Genomic DNA, 19,511 nt, shown 5'->3' on the forward strand with positions numbered 1-19,511 from the left:
TCCTAGTACCGCACCGGTGTCCATTGCACCTTATCACATGGAACCAAAAGAACTCAAAGGGATAAGATCTAGTTGTAAGAGTTGTTTGATCGAAGGTTTATTTGACCAAGTGTATCGCCTTGGGGTGCTCGGTGTTATTTGTAAAGAAGAAAGATGGACCTTGAGGTTGTGTATTGATTATCGATAGTTGAACAAGTTAACTATCAAGAATAAGTATCCCTTGCCTCGTATTGATGACTTATTTGATCAATTCAGGGGAGCGATGGTGTTTTTGAAGATTGATTTGTGGTCTGGGTATTATCAACTTAAGGTGAAAGAGGCTGATGTCTTAAAGACTGCATTCAGGACTCGGTATGGGCATTACGAGTTCTTGGTTATGTCATTTTGATTGATGAATAAACCTGTAGCGTTCATGGACCTGATGAACCGAGTTTTTCACTTGTATCTAGATTAGTTTGTAGCTGTCTTTATAGATGATTTTCTCGTGTATTCTCGTAGTGAGGATGATCATGATGCAAATCTATGGGTTGCACTTTAGATTTTGCAAGATAAGTAGCTGTATGCAAAGTTAAGTAAGTGCGAGTTTTAGCTTCGAGAAGTGACATTTCTCAGGCATGTGGTGTCTTCTGATAGGATTCATGTGGATCCGAAGAAGGTTGAGGCTATTCTAGAATGGAAGCAGCCAAAGAGTGTTACTGAGGTCCGCAGTTTTCTGGGATTAGCGGGGTACTATCGTAAATTCGTTAAAGGGTTCTCCATTATAACTGCACCCTTAACGAAGCTACTTCAGAAGAATGTGCCATTTGAGTGGACTGAGGAAAGACAAAGATGTTTTGATAAGTTGAAGACAGTGTTGACCAAGGCGCCAGTGTTGGTTCAACCTGAGTCTAAGAAAGAGTATGTTGTCTATAGTGATGAATCGTACAAGGGACTCGGATGTGTATTAATGCAGGATGGGAAGCTAGTAGCATATGCTTCGAGACAGTTGAGGCCACATGAGCGTAATTACCCAACCCATGATTTAGAGTTAGCTACTGTGGTCTTTGCACTCAAGGTTTGACGTCACTATCTTTATGGTGATGATTAGCTGTTTAACGTCACAACAATAATGTGTAAGCTTACACTGTTGATGCAAGTATAGTAGACAAATATGAGTTTGTCGGATATCGATCACATGAGGATGGTTGTCTTTTGTCTATCAATGTCAGTGCAATAAATAGATAGAAACGAGATAAATTGTGAGAGTAGTTGTCAAAGCAATAACTTGAAAACAATAAGATAAAATATGATAACGATAAACTGGGATCCCCAACGTGAATATTCAACGGAATACTAAGTGCTCACAATCTATAAAAGGATTGGTGATTGTCGATACATTAAATTGCAATGAATATCTTACCAAGCTTAAATTTTATATTTAATCTAAAACTTAAACATACACATTAACCACACCTTTCGATGATGGCAATGGAACACTATTAAGAACAATGGATTAAATTCCTCTAATCCTCAAGCAACTTTCGTTGTCATGCTTGTTGGCTTCAATTGTTGTTGCACTTTCCAGTGTCAGTGACCGCTATAACACTTCCATGCTAAAAACATTCAGACCCAGAGATTAAACAGTAGACACAAGATTGAATAAAATAATATTTAACCTAGATATCATGTGTACTTTTGTACAAACATGAAATAGAAAGTAATCACCACCGTTAGAAAAGAAATATAAAAGAAACAAGTAGAGAATACTATTCCTAAAAAATATCGACTTGAATCTCTCTATCCCCTCTTGTGTCGCACTCAGGGCTCCTCGTTAGTAGCTGATCTGCGTACCTTTCACGTTGGTTCACCCATAGGAGACTTAAGCCGCTATAGTCGAAAAGCTTTAAAAAATAGGTGGAAAAAGATAATACCCCCCAAAAGGCCTCCCTTTTTTTTTCCTTTTCACGTAAATATTTACATTCTTCCAAATAGCACATGTGTCTTTTCATCAGAGTCATGCTGCCTCTTTATGTACAAGTTGGTTATACCAAACTGGACAACTCACACTTTTTTGTTCTTATCCGGACAGTTGTCAGGTGCGGTAAAAATTCTAGGCGTAATTTGGAAATACTCATGCAGCGACATTGGTACCAAATCATGAAAAAATTAAGGATAAATAGGCTAAGATCCACTGAGTTATAAAATGTAATTTACTGAACTGAAAATGCTAAAATATGTGCTAACGATAACTAAATGGGGACAAATTAACCAATAAGTAAAGAGAAAACATATGTTCTTTCTAGTACTATCACACACCCCAAACTTGAGTTTTTACTTGTCCTCAAGTAAAACAGAAACTAGCAAGGCTACACAATAATTCACTAAGGCAAATGATCATTCCAGCAACTTGAATCACCTAAAATCCCAATGAATGAGTCACATTCAGATGACAGAATATTGCATCGACAATACACATCATGCTTCAAATCCTAAATTCTATCTATCAATACATCATTTATTGTACAATACTAAGTATCTATGAAGATCATTAATATATGCCTCTCTTTTTTTGTGAATAAGGGATATCGTTGCATTACTATACCCTTGTTCCAGAGAAGTAACGATGGAGTACAACAAACCCCTAGGGAGTACGTAATTATGCCGATACACGCTCATGCAGCGACAGCCTTTGGCCAGATTCATTTTTCTAACGCTTGCATTGGAGTGTTCCCTCTTTAACATTTCACAATACACCCACTTTTGAGTGTCTCTTATTCATAACTATCCATATAAGTAGCTGTAAAAGGTAGATTCATTCAAGATTTAATAAATGCTACTAGTCATCCATTACTAATGCAACCTAAATCATTCATCGAAGAATTGAAGATACAACATTCAGTCAAAGTTATCCAATTCATTTATTGATAATTCACATGATTCAAGAATTAAGCATTGAATGTAACAAAAATTTTCAAACACATTTGCATTAACCACAAATAAACCTTGCATGCTTCATTAAACTCATTTTTTTTGAAATGTAGGTGTATTTCTAAACCCCATATGCATTCCCCCAAACTTAAAGTTTGCGTTGTCCTCAATGCACTAAAATTAAATGCAATGACAATAGAAATGCAACGACCACTAACAAAATAAAAATTAGAGCTACGTGTAATGCATGAACACTACAGCTAAAAAAATTGAAAATAAACTAACTCAGTTTTCCTCAGCCACAGATGTGGATGCACAATGTTTATTCTTCCTCATCTTTTTCTCCTCCTCCTTGTGCTTTTTGTCTTTGGAGCGCTTTCTCTTCTTTTCTTTGGGCTTCGCACATTTCTCGGATCACTCCTCAGGTTCCGACTTTGCCTCGGCATCATCAGTTGCTTCCTCTGCAGCTTTCGCTGGTCTAGCTCCATCTTGCTCCATCTCACTCCAAGTTATTAGTAGTTGCACCTAGAAACTTAGGTACAGTGACAATGTTCTGAGTAGATTCTTTCTCAGCATCTTTTTCCTCGTCCTTCTCATTCACATCTACAATAAGGACTTCCTCCTCTCCAACAACAACTTCCTTCTCAACAGCAAGCTCCTCTTGACTAGCAATGAAGTCACCCTCGACCAGACTATCAATCCCTTACATGCACGCCTCAATGTCCCTTGATTCCTCTTCTTTCTCATCAACAAAGACCTGCACAATGGGCAGGGATGCCACCGATCTATCTCAGTCCCCTAAGTCATCATCATCGGATGAGAGTTCATAATCTCGGATGATTGGTGGGAACACTAAAAATTTTGGGAGTGGGACCGGGCTTAACTGACTTAATGCAGCTACAATAGAGTTGTTCCAGGCCTTGATATAAGCATATAAAAAATTTTGTGATTTGTCTATATCCTCTATTGTACCGACAAGCCTAATTTGGTTATTATTGATGAAATTGGTCAACTTCTCGATATGCTTCATTCTATGCAACAATGATGTCTCTGCGGCCAGGTTTGTTCTCTTGCTTTCTGCCTTGGTTTTGCCCTTCATCTTCATGCTTATCTCTGGCTCCTTTATTGTCGGTGTATCTTTACCACGAGTCATTTTTTCAATAAAGGCATCATTAATCGGGCCCTTATTATCCATGAATTCATCATCATCACGAGGCACGATCCTTTTCTACTGGCACAATAGCATTACCAACAATGGGATAACCAAAATTCCAGTTTGCCTTGCCGTGCAGTTAGTAATTTCCTGGTGGAGTATTGCACCAACATCAATTTTTCTGCCCTTAACAATTAAATGTATCAGACACATTCTATCAAGGGTGACTGTGGTGCTGTGAGTATAGGGTTGTAGCTGACAGTTGACAAAATGAAACCAAATTTTACTTTGCAGTGTTAGGAAGTGTCGGTGCATCGTATAATTCCCTTGATGTGAACCCGTTCACAATACTTCTTCGACACATAAATTCTTCACCAATAGGTCTTTTTTGTCATTTGTGATATCCTCAATAAGCTCGGAGTGTTCAGTGTTCATCTACATCCACTTTAGTGTTGCACAGCTTATTGATTTTTTTAGCATTCCATGAGATTAAGCCTTCTCGAAAAAATATAAACTCTAACTCATGGTCATAAAGGTTAGCGTAAAACTCACGTACCAATGAAGGAGAATAGCTTCTAGGATAAGTGTAGAAAGTCTCCCACTTCAACTTAGAGATTGTTTTGTAGACTTGGTTGCCCAAGTCTTGCTGTTGTGAAAGGAGAATGCCCTGTTCTGGGTGAAAGTTTCGCTTCAAAATTTTGTCTTGAAACCTGGCCTTGGCCGTTTTCGCTAAAAAGATCATCGGCTTTTTTTTCTCCGTTGGCATGGAGGATTCCGATTTACGAACTGCAATTGCAGAGGATGAGAGTTCTTCAATAGACTTGGTGGCTTTCTTGACTGATCCTCTCATTCTTGCCATATTTTTTTTGAGTGAAGACAGTTTAAAGTTGTAAAGGTACGAGCTTGGGGAAGAGAAAGTGAATAAAAATGACTGCTTTGTATATGTTATAGTCGACACAGTAGAGAGGGGGTTTATAGCGAGTGAAAGAAGAAGATGGAAAAGAGTGACTTTTGTGAAGGGATATAAAGGTGGCGAGAATAAATATGTCAATGAGAATTGTGCCCGCTCAGACAGATCAGACAGCTAGGTCACTTTTGATCAAACGGTAGATGTCCAATGAGAATTGTGTCCGCTCAAACAGATCAGACAGCTAGGTCACTTTTGATCAAACGGTAGGATCTAAAATTTCTAATATGCCCTCATTCTTTATGAGTCATAACTGATAGTAAAATAGTACGAAATGCGTTGACAATAAATCCCAAGTGTGTCAACAATGGTACCTAATTTTTCTGCAAAAAAAAGTAAAAGAAACTTGAACAAACACAAAAAATAAAATAAAATAAAATAAAATCACATAATGATAATTTCAATAAAAATTAAATTTTTTGACCAATTTAACGGTCTCTACCTGCTTTTATTATTATTCCCAAAATAGTGTTTCAACCGCTCTCCGTTCACTTTGAACTGGTGTCCCATCATATAAATATCTGATTGTGACTGCGCCATGAGGAAATACTTTGACAACTTCGAAAGGTCCAGACTAATATGAGTGCAATTTACCCGGGTGCAATTTCAGTCTAGAATTGAATAACAAAACTTGTTGGCCCGCGATAAATTGTCGTTGCAAAATAATTCTGTCATGCCATCATTTGGTCTTTTCCTTGTAAATTAAAGCATTTTCATAGGCATTTCGCCTAATCTCCTCTAGTTAGTGATATCCAACAGCTTCACAGTCCATGTTCGCTTGCTTAATTACTGACATTGTTTTGTGCTCCAGTTCAACTGACAAGTGACATGTTTTCCCAAAAACCAATTGATATGGCGACATTTTTGATGGAGTTTTGTATGCTGTCCGCAATGCCCATAAATCATCATCTAGTTTGGAAGACCAATCTTTCCTCGAAGGGTTCATAACCTTCTCAAGAATGTTTTTAATTTATCGATTCGATACTTCGGCTTGTCCATTAGTTTGTGGATGATAAGTAGCCATTCTATGATTAACTCCATCTCTCTTTAGTGCGGCTGCCACTTGGTTACAATGAAAATGTGTACCCTGATCACTAATAAATGGCTTTGGTGTGCTAAAGCGGGTTAGTATATGCTTGTGAAAAAATTTAAGCACTGTCATTGCATCATCCTTTAGGACTGCAATAGCTTCAACCCATTTTGAGACGTAGTCAACAACTACTAATATATAAATATTTCCAAATAAACTTGGAAATGGTCCCATAAAATCCATACCCCAAATATCAAACAATTTAACCTCCATAATTGGCTGCTGCAATATTTCATTGCATCGGGATATAGAACCAGTGTGCTAACACCAATAACATTGATTCACAAAATTGAGGGCGCCTTTGAATAATGAAGGCCAGTAGAATCCTGATTGGAGAACCTTAGCAACAGTTCGCATGCCACCGAAATGACCTCCATAAGGAGCATCATGACAGTGCTTCAGGATTGAAAGCATCTCCTCTTCTGGAACACAATGCCGAATGATGTTGTCATTGCATACCTTGTTCCAATGATACTTCACTACTTCACGAAAAATCTTTCTTTTTTATGGCCTGTAACACCCAATAGGAGTTTTCCACACACTAGATAATTAACCAAATTCGCATACCAAGGATTGCATCTACAGCAAATAACTTCTCATCTGGGAATACGTTGACAATTTGAAGTATGTTTCCATCTTCGTTGCCAACTTTCAATCGAAACATATGGTCTGCAACTTGATTCCTGAACCTTTGCGGTCTTTTATCTCGATGTCAAATTCTTGCAATAATAAGATCCAATGTATCAGTCTTGGTTTTGTATCATTCTTTGCAAAAAGATATCTCAATGCCGAGTGATCAATAAATACGGTAACCTTTCCGTCGACAAGCTAAGAGCGAAACTTGTCGAAAGCAAAGATTACAGCCAAAAATTCTTTCTCTATAGTGGTATAATTGATTTGAGCCTCTGTAAGAGTTTTGCTGGCATAATAGATGGCGTGAAATATTTTTCCCTTGCATTGTCCTAGAACAACACCCACAGCAAAGTCGCTTGCATCGCACATAACTTTAAAAGGTTGAGATCAATCTGGTGCAATGACAATAGATACATTTACTAGCTACTTCTTTAATTGATTAAATGTATCCATACATGCATCATCAAAGAAGAATTTTTGATTCTGTTCTAGCAATGTGCATAAGGGTTTTGCAATTTTCAAGAAACCTCTAATAAATCTTCGAAAAAACCCCGTATACCCAAGAAAACTGTGAATACCTTTCACATTTGTCAGTGGAGGTAATTTCTCAATGATTTCTACTTTAGCTTTGTCTACTTGAATGCCTTGACTAGAGATGCGATGGCCTAACATAAAGCTTTTAGTTGCCATGAAATGACATTTTTCCCAATTTAGAACAAGATGTGTGTCTTCACATCACTTTAATACTTTATCCAAATTGTCAGCACAATGATCAAAATCATTCCCATAGACAGAGAAATCATCCATAAAAACCTCTAAAGAATCTTCAATCATATCTGAGAATATTGCCATCATGCACCTTTGAAATGTTGCTGGTGCATTACAAAGACCGAAAAACATACGGTGAAAAGCAAAGTACCAAAGGGACAGGTGAAAGTTGTTTGCTCCTGATCTTTCGATGCAATAGAAATTTTATTGTACCCAGAATAGTCGTCTAAAAAGCAGTAATAGGCTCTTCCAGTAAGCCCATCCAACATTTGGTCAATAAAAGGAAGTGAGAAATTGTCTTTCCTTGTGGCAGTATTAAGTTTGAGATAATCCATACATACTCGCCATTTCGTAGGAATGCATGTAGGAATTAATTCATCTTTGTCATTGTTAACCACAGTAATGCCACTCATTTTAGGAACGCATTGCACTGGACTTACCTAGTTGCTATTAGAAATAAGGTAAATAATTTTAGCATCAAGCCATTTTATAATTTTTTTCTTAACAACTTCTTTCATCTTCTCGTTTAATTTTCTTTGTTGCTTAATCAATTGCTTTCCTTTATCCTCCAACTTAATCTTATGCATGCAAAAAGATAAACTAATGCCTCGAATATTGGCAATACTCCAAGAAATAACTCATTTATGTTGCTTAAGAATATGGATGAATTTCTCTTCTTGAGTTACATCCAGTGTTGCGGAGACAATAACTGGGAAAGTATTGTTAGTTCCAAGAAAGACGTATTTAATATAAGTAGGTAGTGGTTTCAATTCCAGAGTAGGAGCTTCATCAATAGATGGCTTGAAAATTGGAGCTGTTCTGTTGGCTAAGTCTAAGGATTCAATCTGCCATCCATGCCTGAGTTCAATATTATTAACTTCAACCATGTTGTCACAATCATTTAAGAATTCATCATCAGATGTCACTGCAAACTCCGCAGAAAGTATTGTGCTTTGGTCATTGAATTCTTCCTCAATTAGATCATCTAGAATATCGACAGTATGACATTCTTCTTTATCCTTACATTGAATAGATTCAAAAATACTGAAGGTAACGTGCTCATCATTAAGTCGCATGGTCAGTTCACATTTGTAAACATCAATAAGGGTTCATTCGGTGGCTAAAAATGGTCATTCCAAGATTGTGGGAACCTCCTTGTTTGCCTCGCAGTCAAGTATGATAAAATCAACCGGAAAAATGAATTTATCCACACAAACTAAGATGTCTTTGATTTGCCCTTCAGGTTGAGCCAATGATTGATCTGCTAGTTGCAATGTCACTGAAGTAGGTTTCATGTGACTAATTCCCAACTTTCTGAAAGTAGATAGTGACATTAGGTTGATGCTAGCCCCCAAGTCGCATAAGGCCCTGCCCAAATAATGGTTGCCAATTGAACATGGGATAGTAAAACTCCCAGGATCTTTCATTTTTGGGGGCAACTTATTTGTCAAAACGGCACTACAGCCTTCTGTGAGTACAATAGTTTCAATATCACTGAGCTTCTTCTTCTTCTTAGACAAGAGCTCCTTCATAAATTTCCCAAAATTCAGAATTTGCACAAGAGCGTCTATGAATGGAATATTGACCTGAAGTTGCTTCAGTGTGTTCAGGAATTGTTGGTACTTCTTATCCTACTCATTCTCCCTGAATCTTTGTGGAAAAGGTAAATGTGGAGATACATCTGATTGTGTCGACATCTTTCATTACGTCAACAGTTTCGAGGGTCAGACATTAGGCATATGAGTGACAATTTGTGGAACTTCTTTGTCTAGTACATCGACAAGCTCTTCAAGTTCAACCTTCTCACCAGGGATCACTTCACCAGTATCTTGATGTGCTATAGTAGAATCCGTAGGCGGCTCGACAGTTTGTTACCACTCCTCAGAGTGATAGCCTTGCAGTGTTTTTTCCCCCTCGGACTGGGATTTCCCGTGTCACCAGGTAGTGTGCCGTGTGGTCGAGTATTTAGATTCGAAGCAAGTTGTCCTAATTGTGCCTCAAATGCCCGAATAGAAGATGAATTCCCTTTCATAATAGGTTCTGCGTGAGTAATATGCTCCCACATTAATGCCTCAAGAGCTGCTAACGATCAGAAGGAGAAGCTTGCATGTACTATTGTTGTCAATGTCCTTGAACATGTTGATTCGGTATTGAAGAGTTTTGTGGCTGCATCTGATTCTGGTGTGGATGCATCTAGCTTTGTTGTGGATGCATCTGACCGTGTTGATTGTAGTTCTGCTATTGTTGATTGTAATTCCCTTGTCTTAGATTATAATTGCTTTGAGTAGATATATTCCCATATCGGAATGTCGCAGCATTTTATCCAACAGTCTGAGTTTCCCAAAATTGTTGATTGCGTGCAAAATTATTATAAGAGTTGCCATAAGCATTGTTGTGGATGTTACTAACATAAAAGGTATTCTCTGCATGTTGTGGACAATTTTTATAGCTATGGTTGTCACTACAAATCTCACAACAAAAGGAAGGAACATCAACTTGTTGAGCGACTTGTATAGGTGCAACGTCACTAGTCCGTTGCATTTTTTTTATCATTTTGCCAGGGAAGAAACTTGAGCACTAAGTGCAGATATTATGTCCAATTTAAATAACTCTCGGAGTAGCTTTTGCTTGTGCAACTTTAGAGATAGGGTATTGATAATCATTCTGAGGAAATCTCTCAAGAATTCCAACAGCATCCTTATAAGTACAATCTAGCAAATGACTATTAGCTGATACGTCAACAAGATTCCTCATGTGTGAATTCAGGCAATTATAGAAAATTTCAATTTATTTTTCCTGTCAAATGTCGTGCATGAGGTAACATCAAAGCAAAGATTTATAACGTTCCTATATAGTATAAAGATTCTCATATTCAGTTGATGATAAGCTGTAATATCATTTCGGAGGCAAGCATTCATTGTCGGCGGGTTAAAGCGCAAAACAAACTGTGTTGCTAGTGCATTCCAAGAAGTAATTAATCTGGCAGGTAGCCTAAGGAACCAAGTACGAGCTCTTCCTTGTAAGGAATAAGTAAATAATTGCATCTTCAAAGCGTCATCAGGAGCGCCTTGTTGACTAAAGGAAGCACAAATCAATAAAAATGATTTAAGATGTTCTCGTGCATCTTCATGTAGCAGTCCAACATATTTCCCATTAGAATTCAACATTTGAAACATTACTGGCTTGAGTTCAAAATTCCCAGCTTGGATTGCTGGCCTAACAACTTCTTGTTGTAAGTCATCCAAGACAGGTACTACTAAGTCTCGTATAGTCCTATTTTGTATTTGAGCATCTTGCGACAATGGTGGGTCATTAGCATTTTGGTGCTGCACCTGGGGTATAGCTTCATTTTTTCTTGGTAAAGCCATATTCCTTTATTTTTGAAGTCTCATTCGAACGGTTCTTTCAATTTCTAGACCAAAATCGACAATAAACTTCGAATTGCTTCGAGTCATCAATCACCTAAAATAAAATATAAAAATAGAAACAAAAAGAAAACAAGTTAGTTGCAACTAAATATTATATAATAAAAAACAAAGTGCAAAAACAAAAATAAATATCAAACAAACGCCTTCCCTGGCAACGACGCCAAAACTTGATCGGCTGTTTAACGTCACAGCAATAATGTGCAAGCGTACACTATCGATACAAGTATAATAGACAGATATGAGTCTATTGGATATCGATCCCACGAGGATGGTTGTCTTTTGTTTATCAATGTCAGTGAAATAAATAGATAAAAACGAGATAAATTGTGAGAGTAGTTATCTGTGTCCCTTTTACGTCGGTTCACTCGTAGGAGACTTAAGCCGCCATAGCTGAAAAGTTTCAAAAGATAGGTTGAAGAAGATAATACCCCCCAAAACAGCCTCCATTTTTTTCCTTTTCACGTGAATATTTATATTCTTCCAAATAGCACAAGTGTCCTTTCATCAGAATCATGCTGCCTCTATACGTACAAGTTGTTATACCAGACTGGATAGCTCACACATTTTTTTTTCTTATCCGGATAGCTGCCAGGTGCAGCGAAAATTTTGGGCGCAATCTGGAAATACTCATGCAGTGACAACGGTACCAAAACATGACAAAATTAGGGATAAATAGGCTAAGATCTATTGAGTTATAAAATGCAATTTACTGAACTGAAAATGCTAAAATATGTGCTAAAGATAACTAAATGGGGACAAATTAATCAATAAGTAGGGGGAAAACATATGTTCTTTCTAGTACTATCAAGTGAGAGGTATGTTATCTACATCGATCAGAAGAGTCTTAAGTATCTCTTATCCTAGAAGAAGCTAAACTTGAAACAGAGGTGCTGGATCAAGGTTGACAAAGCTCGTACATGTTCTTTAAAATGATTTTCGAATGATTTTGAAATGAGTTTTGAAGAGATCAAGAGGTTTTACGATTAGATTTAACAATATTTTTCTAGAAAATGCATAAACTGTTTGACTGTGTTTTTGAGGAAGATGATGAACAATAACCGTTTTGAAAGATAAGATTTGAGTTAGATCACGCTTAGTTAATAAGCTTAGATCTGTTAATACCTATGAGATAAGAAGGTTAAAAGATAGTAAATAGGATAAGTAAATATACTGTATGAGTCCAGTAGAGATTGCGTAGGTCATGAGTTGTAGTTGAGTGGAATAAGTGTTAAACTATTTCAAATGGTAAATAATGTGTATGTTTTTGTGTGAAGATGAGAACACTGGTAGAGCATCGACGAGTAGGGAAAAAGGCAAGTAGAAGGTCATGTAGTTTATGTTGTAGTAAACTAAGGTGAGTACTCTGTGTATTGCACTTGAAAATGAGGTCGTGCACAATTGGAAGTCAAGTAAGATGTGCGAACCCTTTTATTTAATGTGCAAACCCTGACATGTACATATGAGCCCTGTTATATTTTCATACGAACCCTGTTGTAATTTGATGCGAGCTCTGAGTTATGATCTGTAAACTATGCTTTTAAATTGTACAAGCCTATAGGTGAGCGCGAGCTCCATGTTTAAAGCTTTGTGATATAATTGTTGCGAAATATAATATACATTATATATATAGGTGTTGTGGGTTTTAATTTATATAATATATATACATGTTGAAAAAGGGGTTCTGCCATATATTATAAATGCAAGCGATGGTTTTATTATATATAATATATATGTGTATTATTTAGTTAAATATGTACAAATACTTATAGAATAGATAATCATGATGTAAAAGGGTTTTGTGCAATGAATACATGCACAACTTTCTTTATAAATAATATATATACATATCTTTGAACTAAATGGGTTATTGTATTATTTAATATATAAATGTATACAGATGATGTGCGAACTTTAAATCTACTATGTTGTGTGTACCTATAATATTATGAAAACCCACGTTTCATGTGAACATATGTCATATGTGAACCCTGTTATTTTATGCTTGATGTTCTATATATGCGAGCTTAATGCTTTGTGAACTATATTATGACATGTTGTGGTACTGCGAGCTCTGTTAAAATTGTGAGCTTAAAGTGACGTGATCTGTAAATGTGTATTACTGTGATATGTTGGCATTGTGAATTTTTGGAACCATTGGATATAGTTGGCATGCCATAGGGTTGTGAGTGCTCACCCATATTATGTGATAGGGCATTGTGGCCCGGTGATTTGATGGAGAAATAAGGGAATGTCGAGCAATGCTCCATTCAACGGGGATCGCAAGGGTGTGTTTTTTGGAGAGTGCGAGCATTCGTGCTACACTTGTATGGCGATTTGAGTTACTTTGTGAGTCTTAGGGTGTGTTTTAGGAGATCTGTTTATCCAATGAGTATATTATTTAATTATGTTTCCTTTTCACCAATTGCCTATATATCACTAAACTAAATAAGGTTGATTATATATGAATTAATGACATGCGAACTGATTGTATACGAATCACTTACATGTAAAACTGTTTATGTGCGAACTATTATATGTGATATGCCTGTAAGTCAGTTGTTTAGTATATGAATTATTGATGTGTTTTCTTGTGTTGTACGCATGTGTATTCACTGTGCTTTCCCAAGCTCATCCCTTTATTTTCTTTTCCCTTTTAGATAAGTAGTGCAAGGACTAGCGAGGAGGGTGGAAGTTCAGTGATCCATCCACAAACTTTCTTTCTACAGTATGTGCGTCGAGCTTATAAAACTCCAAGAAGGAAATGTGGGACATTCCCGAGCTAGAGACTTAGAATGGGACTTAGATAGTTTTGGACAATTTATAAATTTTTTCTCGAGGGTTGTAAATAGACTTTTCGAACTGTTTAATTTTTGAGACTTTTTAATCTCCGTGTTTTCCTGTTTGGTTGAATCTGCTGCTTAAATTATATGATACTGCTTATATGAACTAATGAGACATTTTGTAGCTAATAGAGCCTGCCGAAATTCAGGTACGCCTTATTCCGCTTATTATATGACTTATTGCTTGATTTAGAAAAGCATGCTTTTAAGACTAATTGCTTCCATGAAATCTTCTGTATATGTATGGTGAGTATGGATGGTTGGTGTGATTTGTGGTAGTTTTTTGGAGAGTCACCTCAGTGGCTAATGTGTCGCTCGAAATTCGGGTCGGACCGTCCCGGCTGGGTTTGGGGTGTCACATTGATCAAATGCGCGTATAACTCTAATGACATGTCATATGTATTCTCGCCTTTACTAAGTTCAACGAGTCTCATTTACATATATCATTACGAATACTTGTACCAGGTTACAAATTTCATTTTCAAGTCCTGTAACATTCAATTTTTATATTTGTATTCCCGTGCTAATTCATAATAGCCAATATTTTCAATCCAATCCAATTTAAACCATATGTGCCAAATTTACTAAATTCTATTTAAATCTAACATATAGATAAGTTCAAGCATAAAATAAAATATAGTGGTAAGTCCTATTTGAACTTACCTGTTCAAAATGCGTAAAGTGGATGCTTCAAGGGCTAATCCATAATTTTTGTTTTTCCCTAATCAACTCCACTTTGATCCGGTTCTTGATCTAAATAATCGTTTGATATTATCAATCAATACCAGATATTCTATTTTGTGCCCTGGTATGTATGAATTTATATGAACTCAATTTTTTAATATCCCCAAAATTTTACATTTTATTCAATTTAGTCCCTGAACTGGGGATAGTCATAACTTTCAATTCTTAGCCTCAAATTAAAAATTGATTTCAAATATTCTGATTCGTGACCTTATAATTTCTATTTCTAACATAATTTCATAATATTTTTAAATTTATTCAATTTGGTCCCTAATGTAACAAAGTTACCAGATAAGCTAAATTAACTTTACAAGATAGTCCTTTTTATATTCCAAGCTTAAAATCTATCAATTTCAAGCCTAATTCTTTAAGAAATCAACAATGAAAACTTTCAAAAACTTTAATAGTTTCATAATTTAGTATATGAGCTAGCTAAATCAAGCTTCCATGACCCAAAATCTATAAAATTACAAGAAAAATGCTTGAATTCACTTACAAAATTATGGACAAATGTATGAAGTTTCCTTAGGTTTTCTTCTTCAAGTTTCGACAAGAAAATGAAGATGAAAGATAGCTTTACATTTTCTTCACTAACTTAATATATAGTTGGATTATGGTTTAATTAATCTCGTTTAATTTGGTTTAATCGGGGTTTACTTACATTAATCTAATTATTAGTTTAATTTAATGAGATGGCATCATCATCCACTAACTCTAATTTTAAAATGGTTTAGTTATCATTTTGGACCGTTGACTAATTGCACTTTAAGTCCTCAAGCCTTTGGTCAATTAAAATTCTATAATGATTGCACTTTATGATTTAGTCCCTGAGCCTTAATTAACTATTAATTCGGCAAAATTACTAGACCAAATTTTAATATATTTTTTATATTATCCTCGTAAATATTAATATTTAATAATTATTGACTCGATTTACAAAAATAAGGTTCTAAAACTGCCTTTTTCGGTACCACTAAAAATCGGGCCATTACAGTGACTCTCTTTTCAAATTAACCTTGATTTCTAATTAGTTTATCATCAATTAGAAATTGGTTATTAGAGTATCTACACATATTTGACCCATACTTTAATAATAACTGAAGCTCAATAAGCCTTAACCATATTGTATCATTTTTAATTTGGGTTACCCATAGTAAATTATAACATATAATTATTATATGTATGTGACATCTATATTATCTAGTGGTAATGTGAGTTTGGTTGGGTTTATTTTTTGGATTTTTAAACTGTCTATCATAATTACATTCGACTTGATATAATTCTCGCTTTTTCATATTAATTTTTGTTTTGAATTTTTAGACTTATTTTGATAAAATGATCTTTTTAAGGATTTTAAATATTAATTGATAAAATTTCAGTCTTTTTCATAAATATTTCTAAAAACAATAAATTTTCAAGAACTTTTAAATTATTTTCACTATTTTAAATATAAAGCATTTATTTTTATATCATAAAAATAAATTTAATTATATATTAAATAAAAATAAAATTCAATTCGGTTTTAGGTAACAGCAATTTTTAAGCTTGCATTCCATAAACTGTCCAAACATTTTCGTTCGAGTTGGTTTTTCAATAAAATAACACTTTTATTTAAATTTTAAAATATGAATAAATTTGCCATTCAACTCTTATGTGATTGAAATTTACTATTAAGCTTAGAATTTTATTAAAATTTTCTACCAACTTTGATTTTTAATTAAATTTTATCACTCAATATTAATTTTGATAATTTGAAAATATAATTTAATAAGAATTTTTTCAAATTTTTATTTTATAGCTAAAACTAATTTTTTATTTTTATAGCTAAATCTAATTTAAATTTTATTTAATATTAATATTATGTTATATTAATTTATATTTTAAATATTAAATTAAAATATAAAAATATTAAAATTTGTCTTAAAATTATTTTGAATTAAAATTGAATAAAAATTGAATAAAAATTAACTTTATTGGAAAATTTCAATAAAATAAAAGTAAAACAACAAAATTCAATATAAAATTAAAGTATTGTGGTAAATTTATTTATGAACCATAAGGAAAATGAAAATATTATTGAAAATGGAATATATTGACAAATTTTCATATTAACCCAAAGAAACCTATAGTCACATGGGAGCTATATATAGCATAGAAGTTTAGATAATGCAGTTAAAATATGCCATAAGTTCCTATATTTCTCATAAATTTTAAATTTAGTTCCTATACTTTTAGTTCTAGGAATTTAGTCATTCTACTTTTTAGCTTTCAAAATTCAGGTCTAATTATTAAGATTGTTACGATTACTTTGTTAAATTTAGGTTCACTATAATGTCATTGTTAACAAAATAATTTGACATTGTTAATAATTAGACTTAAATTGTGAAATGAGGAAAATAGAGGACTAAATTCCTAAAAATAAAAAGATAAAGACTAAATTCCAAAGATGTCAAGAGTAAATATAACACATTTTAACCAGATAATTGCCTATATTTAAGTTTTTGCTATTTACTTTCTTTATTATTTTCCATATTTATCGAATGAAAAACTAAACTCAGCGTGGGCTTCGGTAGAAATAAATGTGGCAAGAACTGATTGGTTATACTATTGGCAATATTGTCGTAAAGTCGGCAAATTCCACCTATAAGAAAGGCTTAAATCTCCCAACCTATTCACCGGCAGACTCTTCCGTCTTCAAACACTTCGAATCGTTTTCCAATTACTCTGACAAGGTAACTCATAGTTGTTTTATATTTCAATTTTTCAATCTTAATTAACAATTTTATTGCTTTTAAGAATTATTATGGGTTTTTTTCTTTTAAAATCGTATCTTGTTTGTTATCTCATTATCTTGAATTGATGGTGGATCTTGAATGAGTTTTAAATCTTTTTGCTTTAATTTTGATAGATCTTCTCATAATTTGATTGTTTATACGTATAAGGTTTTTTTTTTAAATTTAACTAATCGGATCTTGGTTAATCATGTTGAATATCTTCCTTGAAATTAGTTAAATTATTAGTGGATCTGTTAATGGACCATCTTTGTTTATTGAGATTCAGTTGTAAATATTTGAAATTCTTAAATCTGTTGATGTGTGTTCTTGGGAATTTAAATTGGTAGATTTGTTTAGGCTCTTGGAAATTCTGTCTATGCTTTCTATTTGTGAATTTTGATTTTCTTGGTTTTGTTTGATTTTAAAAAGGGCATCTCTTGTGGTGGTATTCTTGCATATCTTATTTTCAGGTTTTAAATTTGCTAAAATATAATAATTGATATATGAATGACGGCCTTGGATTCTAACTTATTGTTTATGACTTTGTTTTTCTGCTAATTTTCTGAACTCTTGATAATTGAGGTACTAATTTGTTTTTGATATTTTGATTCAATAGATGCAAATCTTTGTTAAAACCCTCACTGGCAAGACCATCACCCTCGAGGTGGAGAGTTCAGACACCATTGATAATGTGAAGGCTAAGATCCAAGATAAGGAAGGGATCCCACCGGATCAGCAGAGGCTTATATTTGCTGGCAAACAACTTGAGGATGGCCGCACGCTAGCCGACTACAACATTCAGAAAGAATCCACCCTTCACTTGGTTCTTCGACTTCGTGGCGGCATGCAAATCTTTGTCAAGACTCTCACTGGAAAGACAATTACCTTGGAGGTTGAAAGCTCTGACACAATTGATAATGTAAAGGCAAAGATCCAAGACAAGGAAGGGATCCCACCAGATCAGCAGAGGCTTATCTTTGCTGGAAAGCAGCTTGAAGATGGTCGCACCTTAGCTGATTACAATATCCAAAAAGAGTCCACCCTCCACCTGGTACTTCGTCTTCGAGGTGGCATGCAAATCTTTGTCAAAACTCTCACTGGAAAGACAATCACCTTGGAGGTCGAGAGTTCGGATACCATTGATAATGTGAAAGCCAAGATTCAGGACAAAGAAGGAATCCCACCAGACCAACAAAGATTGATTTTTGCTGGAAAACAACTTGAAGATGGAAGAACTCTTGCCGATTATAATATCCAGAAGGAGTCTACTCTCCATTTGGTTCTCCGCCTTCGGGGTGGTATGCAGATCTTTGTAAAGACTCTTACCGGAAAGACCATCACTTTGGAGGTTGAAAGTTCCGATACCATTGACAATGTGAAGGCAAAGATCCAAGACAAGGAGGGTATCCCCCCAGACCAGCAAAGGCTCATCTTTGCTGGCAAGCAGCTCGAAGATGGTAGGACATTGGCCGACTACAATATCCAAAAGGAGTCTACCCTTCACTTGGTGTTGCGGCTGCGTGGTGGGATGCAGATCTTTGTTAAGACTCTTACTGGAAAGACTATCACTCTAGAGGTTGAAAGTTCAGACACCATTGACAATGTTAAGGCAAAGATTCAAGACAAGGAAGGGATCCCACCAGACCAGCAAAGGCTCATATTTGCTGGCAAGCAACTTGAAGATGGCAGGACATTGGCTGATTATAATATCCAAAAGGAGTCTACTCTGCATCTTGTCCTTCGCCTTCGCGGTGGTTTCTAGGTAAGGATTGTTTGCCGTTGTTGGTGGCCTTTTTTTGGTTTTAAATAATGTGTCTGGAAGCTTATCTGGGATTATTATTAGCTATGTGGTTTTCGAACTTTCATGGGTTACTGCTATTAGATCTTTGTTTTAATATTTTAAGTTTGTCTTTGGAGACGCTATTATGAATCGTCAACTTCGATGTTCAAATGCCTTCAACTTCTGTTTGGTACGTTGAACCTCTGATATTTGGATGTCATTTTTGGAATTCTTTCATCTTAATCCTCCAAAGCATGTAAAGATCCACTTATATATATATATAAATATATTGCATTAAAAAATTCAACTCTTTTAAGACCACAGAATTAAGTCATGATGTTTTTCTTTGTCACGAGAAATTAACGTCTTCTCTAAATGCACTTTGAGAAATCCATGAAGTATTCGACCAGCTGGAGATTGACATATT

At 35.0% G+C, this 19,511-nt stretch overlaps 2 protein-coding genes across 2 annotated transcripts; both read left to right on the forward strand.

Annotated features, from left to right (window-relative positions):
- Positions 1 to 262: 262 nt before the first annotated feature.
- On the forward strand, positions 263 to 1,060 carry LOC128041769 (uncharacterized mitochondrial protein AtMg00860-like). The gene is made up of 2 exons (XM_052632099.1): positions 263 to 351; positions 613 to 1,060. The coding sequence occupies exons 1-2, from the start codon at positions 263 to 265 to the stop codon at positions 1,058 to 1,060; spliced, it is 537 nt and encodes a 178-aa protein (XP_052488059.1).
- Positions 1,061 to 17,077: 16,017 nt separating this feature from the next.
- LOC105785353 (polyubiquitin) lies at positions 17,078 to 19,277 on the forward strand. The gene is made up of 2 exons (XM_012611411.2): positions 17,078 to 17,262; positions 17,921 to 19,277. The coding sequence occupies exons 1-2, from the start codon at positions 17,110 to 17,112 to the stop codon at positions 19,064 to 19,066; spliced, it is 1,299 nt and encodes a 432-aa protein (XP_012466865.1). The 5' UTR covers positions 17,078 to 17,109; the 3' UTR covers positions 19,067 to 19,277.
- The last annotated feature ends 234 nt before the right edge of the window (positions 19,278 to 19,511 follow it).

This window comes from Gossypium raimondii, chromosome 1 (assembly GCF_025698545.1).
Source record: "Gossypium raimondii isolate GPD5lz chromosome 1, ASM2569854v1, whole genome shotgun sequence".
NCBI lineage: Eukaryota > Viridiplantae > Streptophyta > Magnoliopsida > Malvales > Malvaceae > Gossypium > Gossypium raimondii.

What these genes read in the sequence shown, in the direction of transcription:
- LOC128041769 (XM_052632099.1), top strand. Translation starts at nt 263, where the DNA reads ATGGTGTTTTTGAAGATTGATTTGTGGTCTGGGTATTATCAACTTAAG. An exon ending in AAGACTGCATTCAGGACTCG is followed by an intron (nt 352 to 612) that starts GTATGGGCATTA and finishes GACATTTCTCAG; the next exon opens with GCATGTGGTGTCTTCTGATA.
- LOC105785353 (XM_012611411.2), top strand. Translation starts at nt 17,110, where the DNA reads ATGTGGCAAGAACTGATTGGTTATACTATTGGCAATATTGTCGTAAAG. An exon ending in TTTCCAATTACTCTGACAAG is followed by an intron (nt 17,263 to 17,920) that starts GTAACTCATAGT and finishes TTGATTCAATAG; the next exon opens with ATGCAAATCTTTGTTAAAAC.